This window comes from Macaca nemestrina, chromosome 19 (genome assembly GCF_043159975.1).
Source record: "Macaca nemestrina isolate mMacNem1 chromosome 19, mMacNem.hap1, whole genome shotgun sequence".
Lineage (NCBI taxonomy): Eukaryota > Metazoa > Chordata > Mammalia > Primates > Cercopithecidae > Macaca > Macaca nemestrina.
This window is the reverse complement of record NC_092143.1, coordinates 17072766-17088106: the sequence shown is the minus strand read 5'-3', so window position 1 is coordinate 17088106 and position 15341 is coordinate 17072766. Positions and strand designations below refer to the sequence as shown.

General features: G+C 44.2%; 1 protein-coding gene across 3 annotated transcripts in view; it reads right to left on the bottom strand.

Annotated features, from left to right (window-relative positions):
• LOC105477000 (3-ketodihydrosphingosine reductase) overlaps positions 1-15341 on the bottom strand; it is a 39880-nt gene that overhangs the window by 15302 nt on the left and 9237 nt on the right. For 2 of the 3 annotated variants that reach the window (XR_984384.3, XM_011733303.3), the window contains exons 4-7: positions 13544-13609; positions 13250-13345; positions 8306-8497; positions 1857-1940 (exon numbers count right to left, since the gene is read on the bottom strand). Coding sequence is in view for 2 of the 3 variants with exons in the window: in XM_011733303.3 (XP_011731605.1) it covers positions 1857-1940; positions 8306-8497; positions 13250-13345; positions 13544-13609 (438 nt within the window). In the remaining variant the exon portion in view is untranslated. The remainder of the gene's footprint in view (positions 1-1856; positions 1941-8305; positions 8498-13249; positions 13346-13543; positions 13610-15341) is intronic. The other variant, XM_011733304.3, reaches the window with a different exon arrangement.

Here is a 15341-nt window from a genome sequence, read left to right as displayed (position 1 = left end):
GAATGGTCCAAGTGTGCATAATACTTGCAGTCATATTAATATAAACACTAAACCTGATTTAACTAAAGAGATGGGAGGAGTACACAGGGAATGGGGAACAGCTATGAATCTTAATGTTTTTGTTTTGAAACAGGGTCTTACTCTGTTGCCCAGGCTGGAGTGCAGTGGCGCAATCTTGGCTCACTGTAGCCTCAACGTCCTGGGCTCAAACTATCTGATATGGTTTGGATCTGTGTCCCCACGCAAATCTCACGTCCAACTGCAATCCCTAATGTCGGAGGAGGGACCTGGTGGGAGGTCACTGGATCATGGAGGTGGATTTCCCTCTTGCTGTTCTCATGATACTGAGTGAGCTCTCATGAGATCTGGTTGTTTAAAAGTGCGTGGCACCTCCCGTCTCTCGCCTCCCCCTGCTCCAACCACGTAAGACGTGCCTGCTTTCCCTTTACCTTTGGCCAAGATTGTAAGTTTCCCGAGGCCTCCCCAGAAGCAGCAGCCTGTACAGCCTGTGGAACTGTGAGCAAACTAAACCTCTTCTATGTGTCAATTACCCAGTCTCAGGTATTTATTTATAGTAATGCAAGAACAGACTAATACACTATCCTTCCACCTTAGCCTCCCGAGTAGGTGGAACTATTCTAATTTTGCTTATTTTTTTGTAGGGATAGGGTCTCGCTATGTTGCCCAGGCTGGTCTTGAACTCCTGGGCTCAATCAATCCTCCTGCCATGGCCTCCCAAGTACTGGGATTACTGGTGTGAGCCACCATGGCTGGCCTTAAATTTTTACTTTTTTATTTTTAATTTTTTTTTTTAGATATTGGTTCTCTCTCTGTCACCCAGGTCAAAATGCAGTAGTAAAATCCTGGCTCACTGCAGCCTCAACCTCCCTGGCTCAAATGATCCTCCCACTTTAGCCTCCTGAGTAGCTGGGACTACAAGCATGTGCCCCCATGCCTAGCTAATTTTTTAATTTTTTGTAGAGCCAGGGTTTTGTTATGTTGCCCAGGCTGGTCTTGAACTCATGGTCTCAAGTGATCTTCTTGCCTTGGCCTCCCAAAGTGCTGGGATTACAGGCGTGAGCCACACTGTGCCTGGCCTGGTCTTAAATTTTATCTTCCACAGTAGAAAGTCAATAAATAATTTCTAAATCTTAAAAAAAAAAAAAAAAAAAAAAAAGGCAGTATAAACATGTTAGTTAAAATAAATGGCTACCTCTAGGCAGTAGGAATTGGGAATGGGAGAGATGAGGCAAAGGATTGATATTGGACTCTAAAACTGTGTGACATAGTTCTTTGATGAAAATGTGCTAGACATGGCTGGGTGCAATGGCTATCATCTCAGCACCTTGGAGGCTGAGGAGAGAGAATCACTTGAGGCCAGGAGTTTGAGACCAGCCTGGGCGACATAGTGAGACCCCATCTCTACAAAAAAATTAAACATTAGCCAGGTTTGGTGGCACACGCTTGTAGGCCCAGCTACTCAGGTGGCTGAGGCAGGAGGATTACTTGAGCCTGAGAGTTTGAGTATACAGTTAGCCATGACTGTACCACTGCACTCCAGCCTGGACGGCAGAGTGAGGCCCGGTCGCTATAGAGAAAACATCTGGTGGAAATTTAAATTAAACTTTAAGAAAAGGAAGTGAAGGAAAAGAGGAAGGAAAGAAGGAATATATGCCTGGAGAATCTCAAGGTCATCAGAAACCAGCTGGGCACTCTACCCAATAAACACTGTTGACTGGTGAAAACCCCAATAAACACTGTTGACTGGTGAAAACGAGTATGAGCTGAAGAGCAGAAAGAAAATCAAGAAAGCAGCAAACATTAGAGGTTCAAACTGGGACATGTAGGATACTGACCTTTGTTCTGTTTTCTTCGGCAAAGCCAGGTGTATCTGTGTCTGGTGGGTAAGCAACTGTGATGTAGACATTATATGGCTTCACCTGCATTTCAAAACAACACATGTACCTTCAGTAACCAAGACACACCGAGGTCCTACACTGCCAACCTGCACTGGCTGCCCTGATTCCCAAAAAGCGGTGAGAACAATGGGGTGATTCTGCACGCAGGGAACTACACCAACTGCACTGAGAAATCCCTCTCCGTGAAGATGATTCCAGAATGAAGGCAAAAAGCTCACCCTAACCTAGACCCGAGAAAACAGCTGGCCCTAAAGTATGGCAAGTCACCTCCTTTGCAGTGTCTTCCGCTCCTGCTGCCCAGGCAGAGGCCCTGAGAGACATCCAATGAGGAGGGCGGTGTTTTAAAAACAGTCCAGTTCTCACACGCACCGTACAACATCCAAGCCCTTTATCAAGGCAAATGGGACCGGTCTGCCCCTTCTTTCTTCACCAGATTGCACATCTGTTTTCCATTCAGACTGCTTCTGACACTCTTGTGTTAATTTCATCCACGAAATACACTGGGGTCATTAAAATCTGCTGCCCTAGCCCCTTCTTGTGCCCCACCCCAAAGCCAGTCCAGAACTGTCCCTGAGAAGTCTGCTTATTCCAGAGCTCCCTGTACAATTGGCCTCTGTCCATTAGGAGGTCAAGAGTCACCTCCTCCACTGAACCAACGAGAACCACTGGGTAGAACCTCCAAGACAGACCAGCCAAGTACCTCCCCTGTGGACAACCTCAACCTGCATTCACATAGGGAAAGCCCTCCGCCTTATCTGAAACTCTGTGTGGCCCCTCTCAATCTGACACTTGGAGTAGGTTGTTATACTTGTGTGCCTCGCCACCTCGCCTGCACACTTTGCGCTTCACACCCCCACTCACACACATAACCCCAACAATTCCAGCAGATTCTTCTGCTGTTGGCCGGGACACACCCTCCCACAGATTGCTCAGCCACAGCCCTGCTGCACACACTTATCTCGCCCTGCCAATTAGCAACTCTAAGAGCAATGGTTCATACCGTGAAAATCTCTTTGCCATGATTTTTATTTGGTATTGGCTCACTCTTTCATCCCTAGGAACACACCTAAGGGATCTGGAAGCGGAGAGGCAGCTGACAGATCAGCCACTGCACATCTTCAGGAGGGTACCCTAGGCTGAAAATCAACACCACACTGCCTAATGTGACGGCCTTTAAGAGTAGCCCAGGGGTCGGGCGCGGTGGCTCATGCCTATAATCCCAACATTTTGGGAGGCCAAGGCGGGCGGATCACCTGAGGTCAGGAGTTCGAGACCAGCCTGGCCAACATGGTGAAACCCTGTCTTTAGCAAAACTACAAAAATTAGTTGGGTTTGGTGGTGGATGCCTGTAATCCCAGCTGCTCGGGAGGCTGAGGCAGAAGAATTGCTTGAGCCCGGGAGGCGCAGGTTGCAGTGAGTTGAGATCACACCACTGTACTCCAGCCTGGGTGACAAGAGGGAGACTCCGTCTCAAAAAAAAAAAAAGAGTAGCCCAGAGTCTCATCTCATGCAGCCCTTTTCTTCCCTGGTTCCTTCAGTGAAGCAGTTTTGAGGGCTTTAAGGGAAGCTGCAAGGGGAAGGAGAAGCACGCACAGGCCTGCAAGCAGAAGATCCAGGCCAGCCACCCTGGAAAGTGCAGTCGTGAAAGTGAGATGTCTTTGTGGGTTCCATTCCAGTGCAATTAGGGCGTGGGACAGCCCATCCACTGGGTATCGCCAGGGCATGCAGCTTCACAGCCCAGCCATGCTCATAAATAGCTCTGGATTGGGGCCAGGTAATGAGGCAGATGAGCCAGAAACTCGCTTCCACTTGTTTTTGAGATAGTGACTTACGAAAGCCTCGTCCTCCCCAGCCTTGCCCTCCACTGTGCACCGACCAGAGAAAAACACCACAAAAATTCCAGCGAGTTGTCATTAGGCAGCCCACATCAAGACCGACACTGACTGGCCAGAAACTCACGAGTGCGCTGCCCCTCTGCCTTCTCTCTCATGGTAAAGGAGGATGCTGGCTCCAAAGCTAATGGAAGACAGGATTACAGAGCAGTGCTTCTCAAAATCAAGGTTATGGCTGCATTGCCAAAGGTTAAAACAGCTTTTCAGAGCAGCTTCTTCATGAGGTAGGAAGACAGATTGCTGGGCTTGCGAGAAACCAGTCCAATCGCTTCTAGATTGGTATTGTCGCTACGCCATCCAACCAAATGACTCTCCCAGTCTCTGGCTGGATACCTCCAGTGGCTAGTCACCTCACCATTTGCATATTCTTTTATTTATTCATGCAACAACGAGCACTTATTGAATTACTTCTACATGCCAGTATTGTTCTAAGAACAAAGCATAAGGGTAGGATTCTAGTTTCCTGAAACTCTTGGTCAAATAATTTGCTAAAATCTGAATATATTAAACCACATCTACACCTTCTTTTAATCAACTGAGCTCATAATCCTGTCATAAACAAAAATGAGGGTAGATTGGCTTTACTTGTTCTTATAAGACAATGCTAGCTCCCTGAGATCACCACTCTCTCTAAGAACAGATGAGCCAGGTCCTCACTGAGTCCCCTGCTGCCTGGTCACTGCTTCTCCTCATCCCTGTTGCCTGACCATTCTCTGTGTCCCTCACTCTGCCCCACGCCCATCCTATTACTTCCTCCCTTCTCTCTGGCCTCAACCTCAAACAGAAAGACAACTGACCACTTGTTCAAAAACCGATTTGTGGGCCGGGTGCAGTGGCTCACACCTGTAATCCCAGCACTTTGGGAGGCCAAGGCGGGCAGATCACCTGAGTGTAAGACCAGCCTGGCCAATATGGTGAAACCCCATCTCTACCAAAAATACAAAAATTAGCCAGGCGTGGTGGTGGGCACCTGGAATCCCACCTACTTGGGAGGCTGAGCCAGGAGAATCGCTTGAACCAGGGAGGCAGAGATTGCAGTGAACTGAGATCACGCCACCGCACTCCAGCCTGGGCGACAGAGTGAGACTCTGTCTCAAAACAAACAAACAAACAAACACAGATTTGTTATTAAAATAATCCACACAGGATGTGCTGTTCCCCATTCCATCAAAACAAAGACGGTGGGGGCTGGAAAGATTACGGCTGTGTACAGGAAACTCCGGAATTTAAGCTTTAACTTACTTTCAGACCACAGAGGGAAGAGATGGGAGGAGAGGGGCATGATCAGGGTAAGAAAAGCAGAAAAGGGAGCATCAATTTTTTTTTGTTTTTGGCTTGGTCTCTGCTACCGCATCTTTAGCTATAACACACCTCAGAAGTCTGCTTTCCAAAAGATGAACTTTTAAAATCTTTACATTTCTTCCTAAAAGACTGAGTAAAAAAAGACCAAAAAGTGCCAACAATGCATTCTTTCAAAATTACTCATGGTACCCATAACAATGCCAGGGTCCTACCTTAGTTTGGGGGCAAAGGGAGGTGGACAGAGAGACTTCAAAGTTAATTAAACCCAAAGAATTGTTACAAATATTTAGAGGCCAGACGCAGTGGCTCACACCGCCTGTAATCCCAGAACTTTGGGAGGCCAAGGCAGGTGGATCACCTGAGTCCAGGAGTTCAAGACCAGCCTGGGCCACATAGCGAGACCCCATGTCTACAAAAAAAAATAAAATAAAATAAGTAAAAAATAAACGAACAACAAAAAAAAAACCAGCAAGGCATGGTAGGACACACTTGTAGTCCCAGCCACTTGGGAGGCTGAGGTGGGAGGACTGCTTGGGCCCAGGAGGTGGAGGCTACAGTGAGCCAAGATCAAACCACTGCACTCCAGCCTGGGCAACAAAGCAAGACTGTGTCCAGAAAATAAAAATTAAAAAAAAAAAAAAAGTATTTAGAGTTTGAGCAATTACATAAGATTTCATTGACAGAAAACACACCTACCTTGACCAAATTATCCAGGTTTCAAAAAAATGCGACTATAATTACTTTAGGGTCACAGTAATTGGTTTGATGCAAGTTCTACTACGAACAAACTAGATTTTGATGATTGCATTTCTTTTCCCCAGAACCTATTTTTTTATGGGATACGTTCATTTTCTTTTCTTTTTTTTAAGTGAGGGCATTTTTAATAGAGTCCAAATAAGGACAGAAGTCATGCAGACTTGAGTGTGCAGACCGGCTACTTGCAGTATGCAAATCACACTTGTCACAGAGATTGGGGGGCTCCGTCTGTACCAGCAATCCACTTTCTTTTTCCTCTTTTTTAGCATCTCTGTTCTACTTGAAGTGAAACCAGGCCACCCCGATTGTACACTTTGCTCTAAATCAGTGAATGCTGACACAGCTTTGCAAAAAGTCCTAATGGGCAGATTCTTCATCCCGCAAACACCCCTTCACCTACACGGATCCTAAGACCAAAGTAAGGGGCCGAGGCAACCAGCCAGGTGAACCAACTAGCTGGACGCATCATCTGCTGCAAAAGGGCAGCAGACCTGGAGTCAAAGCTTGGATCGTGTTATGATTTCTGTCACTAAGTAACTATGTGACTTTGAGCAACACATTGAATGTATTGAAAATGGGGTTTTCCTCTCATTAGGTGGCATTACAACATCTCCGTCACATATTTTACAAAACTGTGATAAAAATAAAATGGTGGCTGGGTGTGCTGGCTCACACGTGTAATTCCAGCACTTTGGGAGGCTAAAGCCAGAAGATTGTTTGAGCTTAGGCGTTTGAGACCAGCTTTGGCAACACAGTGAGACCCCTTCTCTACAAAAAATTTTAAAAATTAGCCAGGCATGGTGATGTGCACCTGTGGTCTTAGCTACTTGGGAGGCTGAGACAGGAGGATCACTTGAGCCATGGAGCTCGGGGTTACAGTGAGCTATGATTGTGCCACTGCACTCCAGCCTGGGTGACAGAGTGAGACGCTGTCTCTAAAAAAAAATAATAAAATAAAAATAAATAAAACAGGTATTCACAAAAGGACTTTTCAAATTTAAAAACTTCAAAAGAAATACCAGTATTCTTTTTTGAAATTTCACAGCCATCAGAGTCCTATTGGCTAAGCATATTATAACTATCTATTATTAAGAGTATTGGGCCAATTGATAACAAAATCTGTGGCTGGTTCCTTTGGTATGAGAATGGCATGGTCTATCAGTCCCTACGTGGCACATAGGGGCTGTCGCTGTCCCAGCAACTCATCTGTACTGCAACACTCGTCCCATATCTAACCAATGTGGTGCTCTATCACACACCATCAAGGTCTCTTATGGGGGTCTTCTAAATAGGGGTCAGCAAACTATGGCCCATGAGCCAGATCTGGCCCTCTGCCTGTTTTTTATAAGTAAAGTTTTATTGGAACACAGTGACAACTGTTCATTTACACATTGTCTACTGAGGCTGCTTTCCTGCTATCACAGCTGACTTAAGTAGCTATATTAGGCACCATTCAGCCTTTAAAACCTAACATATGTGCTGTCTGCTCTTTGGTGAAAGTTTTGTCAACCCCTGATCTAAATCATCAACCAGGATTCCCAAAAGCACACTCTTACTATAAGAGGGTTGGCCACAGTCAATACCCTTCTGGGCTCTTAACATTTTAGGCATCCACTGGAGGTCTTAGCTCACATGCCTTGTGGATAAGAGGGGACGACTGTACACAGCAATGGAAAGAACTTTACCCTGCCTTTTTCAGCATGTGATTTTTGGGTAGATACGTATGTGATGCTCTCTAAGCATTCCTGTGTGACAATAATGTGGAAGTCGGCTTCATGCAGCTGAGATGCAAAGTTGCGCTCATCATGACAAACGCTATTTTGATGCAAATCCTAACTACATCCTTCTTCCACAAAATGTTCTATTAACTATGTAAATAAAAAGCATTCATTTTCCCAACATTTCTTTAAGATATAAAAATATAAATACTGGGAGAGTCAAATTATTGCTTTATTCCAACCCTCCCATTTTACAGATGAGGAAACTGAGAGCAAGTTAAATGACTTGTCTAAAAGCTAAAAATTAGCAGCTGATTCAAGCTCTTCCCTCAAACATGTACTAATTTCATGTATTATTCAGTCATAAGGACAATCTTTTTGTTAAAGAAAAATCTCTATAAAATAAAGTATCTGGTTAACCTTACTCACATTCACACAGTATTAGACCAATAACACTATGAAGATATTACTAGTATTTTACGTATTAAATTAAACAAGCAAAAATTCCATTAACATTTTGCATCTGTTGTAACTATAATCTTCATGCAACGAAAAATGTTAACTGTAAAACTCAGGGTTGAGCCAATTCTCTTTCACTAATGTCAAATCTAAAAATCTCTAATTTAATACAACAGCAAATGTAAAGAAGCTACAAAACTAAAGTGGAATGTATATTGTTGAGCGGAGAGGAATACATACAAAAATGAATACATTTTACCTCCATCTGCAAAGCTTCTGCCAATCCCCTTATGGCAAACTTGGATGCAGAGTAGGCTGTGAAACCGAATAATCCCAACTGTCCTGCCTGGGAGGACACAAACACGATCCTGCCCACCCGGCGCTCCTTCATGGTGGTGATCACGGCCCGGCTGGGGTACACGCTACCCAGGTAATTGATGCTCATTAACCTCTGCAGGGAACAAAGAGGCCACATGAGGAGTGCATGAGGTCAAAAGCCTCAAGGCTGTGCTCATGGAGAATTCAGTCTGCTTTCTGGATTTCAGTTCTTCAATGCATGCTCAAGTGACTGGGAAGCTCAACAGGCTTACGGAATGAATGACTGATGACGTTTTGCTATAAATGAAATGTGATTTGAGACCTACCATTATTTGAAGGCTCAGGACCTACCATTTGAAGCCTGTGTCAGTCTAGTCTTGCATTCTGACCATGACAGCAGTTACGTTTTTCCTGAAAACTGGTCAAAGTTAGTTTTCTCCTTATAAAATGTATACTGCATGTTTGTGGGTAGTACTTTCTGAAAGACCTTTTTAGGAAAGAACTTCCAAGTATTTGTAGTCCTATTGTTTTAAGCAATAAGAAAAGCACAAACAGAGTAGGAGGGTGATTAAAAGTTTTGGTTTCAAGCCTTGGCTCTCCCACTTATTGCCTATTTGATGATGAAAAAGCAAGTCAGACATTCTACTCATTTTCTCGGCTGAAAACAAGGTTAATATGGGTATGACCACATAGGGCTGTTCCAAGGATTAAAAGAGAAAACACAAGGTAAGCGCTAGCACAGCTCTGGGTCTCAAGAACCACTGGCTCTCCCATTATGATGGGTAAGAGTACTAGTAGTATATTTTCTCCTTAACTTAAGCTTTTAATTTTTATTTATTTATTTTTTGCTTTTTTACTATTATCATTTTTTTTTTTTTAGAGACAGGGTCTCACTCGCTTACCCAGGTTGAAGTGCAGTGGAGCAACCTTGGATGCGTAAGAGTACTAGTAGTATATTTTCTCCTTAACTTGCAAGCTTTTAATTTTTATTTATTTATTTATTGCTTTTTTACTATTATCATTTTTTTTTTTCAGAGACAGGGTCTCACTGGCTCACCCAGGTTGAAGTGCAGTGGTGCAACCTTGGCTCACTGCAGTCTCAATCTCCCGGGCTCAAGCAATCCTCTTGCCTCAGCCTCTTGAGTACATGGGACTACAGGCACATGTCACCACGCCCAGCTAATTTTTGTATTTTTTGTAATGACAGGGTCCTCTTATTTTGCCTAGGCTGGTCTTGAACTCCTGGGCTCCAGCAATACTCCTGCCCTTGACCTCCCAAAGTGATGGGATTACAGGCATGAGCCACTGTGCCTAGCCCAAGCTCTTAAAAACCTTAAATTTTAACTTGAAAATCTAATAATCCGTGCATTAAAATGTTTCAAATATTCAAATATTTGTAAAAATATTAGATCAGCATGTAAATAAAAACTAAATACCTCAATTGGGGAATTGAGATCAATCATAATTCTTTTTCATATTATGGACAGAACATGAACATACAATCATAATATTTTAGTTCAAGAGAATATTAGATTTTGTTTGTTTTTGTTTGAGATGGAGTTTCGCTCTTGTCGCCAAGGGTGGAGTATAGTGGTGTGATCTTGGCTCACTGCAACCTCTGCCTCCCGGGTTCAAGCAATTCTCCTACCTCAGCCTCCAGAGCAGCTGGGATTACAAGCACCCACCACTAAGCTGGCTAATTTTTTGCATGTTTAGTAGAGACAGGGTTTTGCCATGTTAGGCAGGCTGGTCTCGAACTCCTGACCTCAGGTGATCCGCCCACCTTGGCCTCCCAAAGTGTTGGGATGACAGGTGTGAGCCACTGCGCCAGGCCTAGATAATCTTTTTTTTTTTTTTTTTTTTTTTTTTTGAGACGGAGTCTCGCTCTGTCGCCCAGGCTGGAGTGCAGTGGCCGGATCTCAGCTCACTGCAAGCTCCGCCTCCCGGGTTTACGCCATTCTCCTGCCTCAGCCTCCCGAGTAGCTGGGACTACAGGCGCCCGCCACCTCGCCCGGCTAGGTTTTTTTGTATTTTTTAGTAGAGACGGGGTTTCACCATGTTAGCCAGGATGGTCTCGATCTCCTGACCTCGTGATCCGCCCGTCTCGGCCTCCCAAAGTGCTGGGATTACAGGCTTGAGCCACCGCGCCCGGCCTTAGATAATCTTTTTAAATGATGACCAGAAACACTGGAAGTGACAGGGAAAAATATCTATGCTATTTAAGTTTAAAAAGCAGAAGCCAGACTATATGCATGCTGTAACTGTGATTACTTCAAAGGTTAAGTAAAAGCACACATGCTCAGAGAGAAGACCAAAGAAGTACAGAAGATCATAACTGACTGAGTTAGGATGCTGGGATTCTCATTTTTTTCCAAAAATGTGTTTTAATAACATGATATTGTTTTGATAATAAAAATGTTCTAAGCCAGGCACGGTGGCTCATGCCTGTAATCCCAGCACTTTGGGAGGCCGAGGTAAGTGGATTACCTGAGGTCAGTAGTTCAAGACCAGCCTGACCAACTTGGTGAAAACCCATCTCTACTACAAAAAAAAAAAAAAATTAGCCAGGCATGGTGGTGGGCACCTGTAATCCCAGCTACTCAGGAGGCTGAGGCAGGAGAATTGCTTGAGCCTGAGAAGTGGAGGTTGCAGTGATCCACGATTGAGCCACTGCGCTCCCGCCTGGGTGACAGAGCGAGACTCCGTCTCCAAAAAAAAAAAAAAAAAAAAGTTCTAAAAGAATATTTGGAAAACGATGGCACACTGAACACATGTGTTTACCTCAGCTCCCTTTAGAAACCTCGCTAAAATCTCAGCAAAGAGACTCTTTTTTTAAGGCAAGAACCCACAAGAACAAAGAAAACAGGAATAAAAATAACAGCAATAACCTTTTGGAAGCTGAAGAACAGACTGACGAGGGGTAACTAACTTAGCAGACCACAAAAAACTAAAACCTAAGCGGGGAGTGGAGAAACTAAAAAGCCAGATTCTACCACAGAACCCCAAAAGGCTCCAGCCACAAGAGTCTCTGGGATGGAGGGAAAGGTGGGCCGGCATGGGGCTGAGACAGGAGTAGGGACTAAGAGTCTACTTAATAAGCAATCAGCTAGAAACAGCCCAAATGACCATTGACGATGACTAGCTAAACAGAATGTGGTCAATCCATACAACAGAATATTATCGCCCTATAAAAAGGAATGAAGTACCCATATATGCTACATGTGGGATGAGCCTCAAAAACATGATGCCAAGAGAAAGAGGCCACACATAGAAGGGCACGTATCATGATTCCAATCATACTAAATTACCAGAGACAGAATACAGTTTGGTGGTTGTCAGAGATCGGGTGTGGGGATGAGCAGGGATGGGGAGCAACTGCTTACCAGGTGAGGGCTGCCCTGTGGGTGATGTGTTTGTTTCAGAAGTAGGCGGAGGTGGTGGTGGCACCGCATTGTGAATGTGCTAACTGCCTCTGCACGGCTCACTTTAAAAATGGTTAATTTAATGTTATATGAATTTCACCTCAATTAAAAAAAAGAATGTAGGACAATGAAAAAAAAGGAGTTAGATCTTAGATGCCTTTCCCCTCTCCGCAGGGCAGATCTGTATCCCTCTTCCAGCCTGGCAGGAGACTGGAGGTTCCGTTTCTAGGGAAAGTAGGTCTGGATAAAGAGGTTTAAGAGAAAGTCTGCCTAGACAGTGCACACAAAGACAACACCACTCTCCCCAGCTTTATTGTCACAGGAGGCTGGAAGACACTCCTCAGGGCTTCTGACCAACCCAAGAGAAAAGATTTACAGATAATGACATTGAAACTACGGCCCACAGATATGACCACACAATCACCCTTCCAAAGGATCCATTGTCAAACAGGTCCACAAACAAGCAAAGAAGTCCCAGTCACCTTGTTAGGGCCTGATTCCGAAAACACAGCCAAGGGCCTCCAGACTCCCAGTGAACTCTCTCACACCAAAGACAGAGCCACTGGCCTCTAAGAGAAAGTAAACACACATACAGAGCAGAGACAATGAAGGACAAAAGAATTCTCCTTAACATCTACAGGGAGATAAGAGGGGAGATAGCACCAAGAAACCACAAAGAAAAGCACTGAAAAGGAAAATTAAGGGAAGAGTATTGGCCGGGCGCGGTGGCTCAAGCCTGTAATCCCAGCACTTTGGGAGGCCGAGACGGGCGGATCACGAGGTCAGGAGATCGAGACCATCCTGGCTAACACGGTAAAACCCCGTCTCTACTAAAAAATACAAAAAAGCTAGCTGGGCGAGGTGGTGGGCGCCTGTAGTCCCAGCTACTCGGGAGGCTGGGGCAGGAGAATGGCATAAACCCGGGAGGCGGAGCTTGCAGTGAGCTGAGATCCGGCCACTGCACTCCAGCCCGGGCGACAGAGCGAGACTCCATCTTGAAAAAAGAAAAAAAAAACAAAAAAAAATTTCAAATCTTAATAAGATGCAGTATCTTTTTATATTGATTTGAGAACCCTAGTGAGTCTGTTCTTCAACTTTTTTGGTTTCTCCTTGTTAATAATACTGATGTCTGACATGATCCAGCATCTCTCAGGTTACAAAGTACTCTCTTGAAAATATGACCTCAGTGAATTGCTACAGTAATCTGTGTCAGATCAGAAGTTCCATTCCCATTTTTGCTGGTTTTCTCACCTATAAAATGTCTAAACTCTTAAGGTTCAATGGTCATGACACTGGAACGAAAACCTTGCTCAGCTTCACCTTGTTCAGCCTTCCTCCAGAGTCTTCTAAAGCTTCCATGGACATCTGAATGCATTCATCTAATTGATTCTTAAAGCTTTTACCCGTGGCTTGCTCTGCTTTTAGTGTATGTGCTACTCCAGTGAGTAAACATTTTTACTTACTTCAAAGGTACTAACTTCAAGATCTTCAAATTTTCCTGACATTGCCATTCCTGCACAATTTACAAGCATGTCCACTGGACCCAGTTTCTCCTGTGCCTAGAAAAATGTAGCAGAGCAGGCATTAAGAAACAGAGAAGAAAAACCACTCAGCAGCAAATCCATGCTGATAAATAAAATTTACAAAACTATTAAACCTATAGAGAAGTTGTGCCCATTCCAAGCCACATAGCAAAATGGCAAGAACAAATCAAAAGTCAAGCACATTGGTGAATTCCAATTAGCCCAACCTCTTACTTGTTTTATGACATTCTCTACTTGGTTATAGTCTTGAGATACGTCAACCGATATGCAAAGCACCACCTGTGAAAAAAGAAAAAAAGTGATCAAAGTTTTGCAGGTACCAAACTATTTTTTAAAGATATTTTTAAATAAAAGATAATTCACTGAATACAGAAGGAAGCCAATATTGAATGAAGAGATTTCAGTGTTTGCTGATGATGCAATTCATAGAATCTAATTTTCTTGGCAATTTTTGGAGTTAAAACTCTGAAGAATCTTTTTAAAAATATATAAATGCTCCTCTTGAAATGCCACTAATCTATAGTGACAGAAGGCAGATAAGGGGTTGCCCACAGCCAGGCATGAGGGATGGAAGGAACTGTGAAAGGGCACAGGCCGACCCTGGGGAGTGATGGAAATATTCCATATCAGGGCCTCAGTGCTGATTCCTTCAAAGAGGAATCCTGTCCAAATGATCAAAATTCCTAAGAAAAGGAAACAGCCCTCCCTCCAAATATAACCTGCACATTCTAGTCTAGAGGGGTTGCCCTTGGTTGTAATGTATACCTAGAGTGGATTTTATCCCAACATCCTCAGATAGAAAACATTGTTTTAAAGGTAGTAGTAATTGGCTAGGCATGGTGGCTTACACCTGCAATCCCAGCACTTTGGGAGGCTGAGGCAGGTAGATCATTTGAGGTCAGGAGTTCGAGACCAGCCTGGCCAACATGGTGAAACCCCGCCTCTACTAAGAATACAAAAAATTAGCCTGGCGTGGTGGCGGGCACCTGTAATCCCAGCTACTGGGGAGACTGAGGCAGGAGAATTGCTTGAACCCAGAAGATAGAGGCTGCAGTCAGCCGAGATCGCACCACTGCACACCATTGGGTGACAGAGTGAGACTCTGTCTCAAAGAAAAAAAAAAAGGGCAGTAGTAATCATATGATTAATTTTAAAACATGCCTTTTCATACAGTATTAGACCAGTTACTATAAATAAAATCTATGCCACAGACAAGTGAAATTTCAAAACAAAAAAATGTTAACAAGTCACACACACACACACACACACACACACAAAGGTCCCTAGAAGCCTGGCAGGGCATAAGAAGGATCAAGCTCATTCTCTCCTGCCCTAGCCTTATCTCCATCTCCCTTCCTTGATGTGAAAGATAAGTTTCCCACCTGACCTAAAGCCCTCTGGCAGATGAAGAGGTAGAAGGTGGCATGATGAGGAAGCCCAGAGCAGAGACAGTGCTGGCAGCAGGCAAGACTGGCCTAGGCCCTGAACACTGACTCCTGGCTTCACACCATACTCCTTCCTCTATCAGATATTACAGGAATACGGGAAAAAATGGGGCAATTTACAGAGCTGCTGTTTTTCCAATGCTTGTGGGCTTCAGAGAAGGGGGGTAAAGACCACAGTCCTAGAGGAAAAACTCACGTGTGCAGAAGATGTACACAAGGATTTTTACCTGCAGCACAGACTGCAATTGCAAAGATAAAAATACAAAATAAAATAAAAAGAATGGAAACAGCTCAATAGGAGGGAACTGATGGAACAAGCTCTGGTGTACTTCAATCCTAGGCAGGAGCAATTTAAGGCAAATCTATTTAATGCACGTGGAAAGATCTCTAACACTCTGGAGGGGAAAAAGTCAATGAACACCACAGTGAAATACTATTTAAAACTCATCAGAAAGGCAAAAAGTAAAAAGTCTGTCAATACCAAGTATTGGCAGGGATGCGGCACAACAGGAACCACAGTCCTACTTGTGGGAGCTTAACCACTTTGGTGAGGTTGAACTCACCAA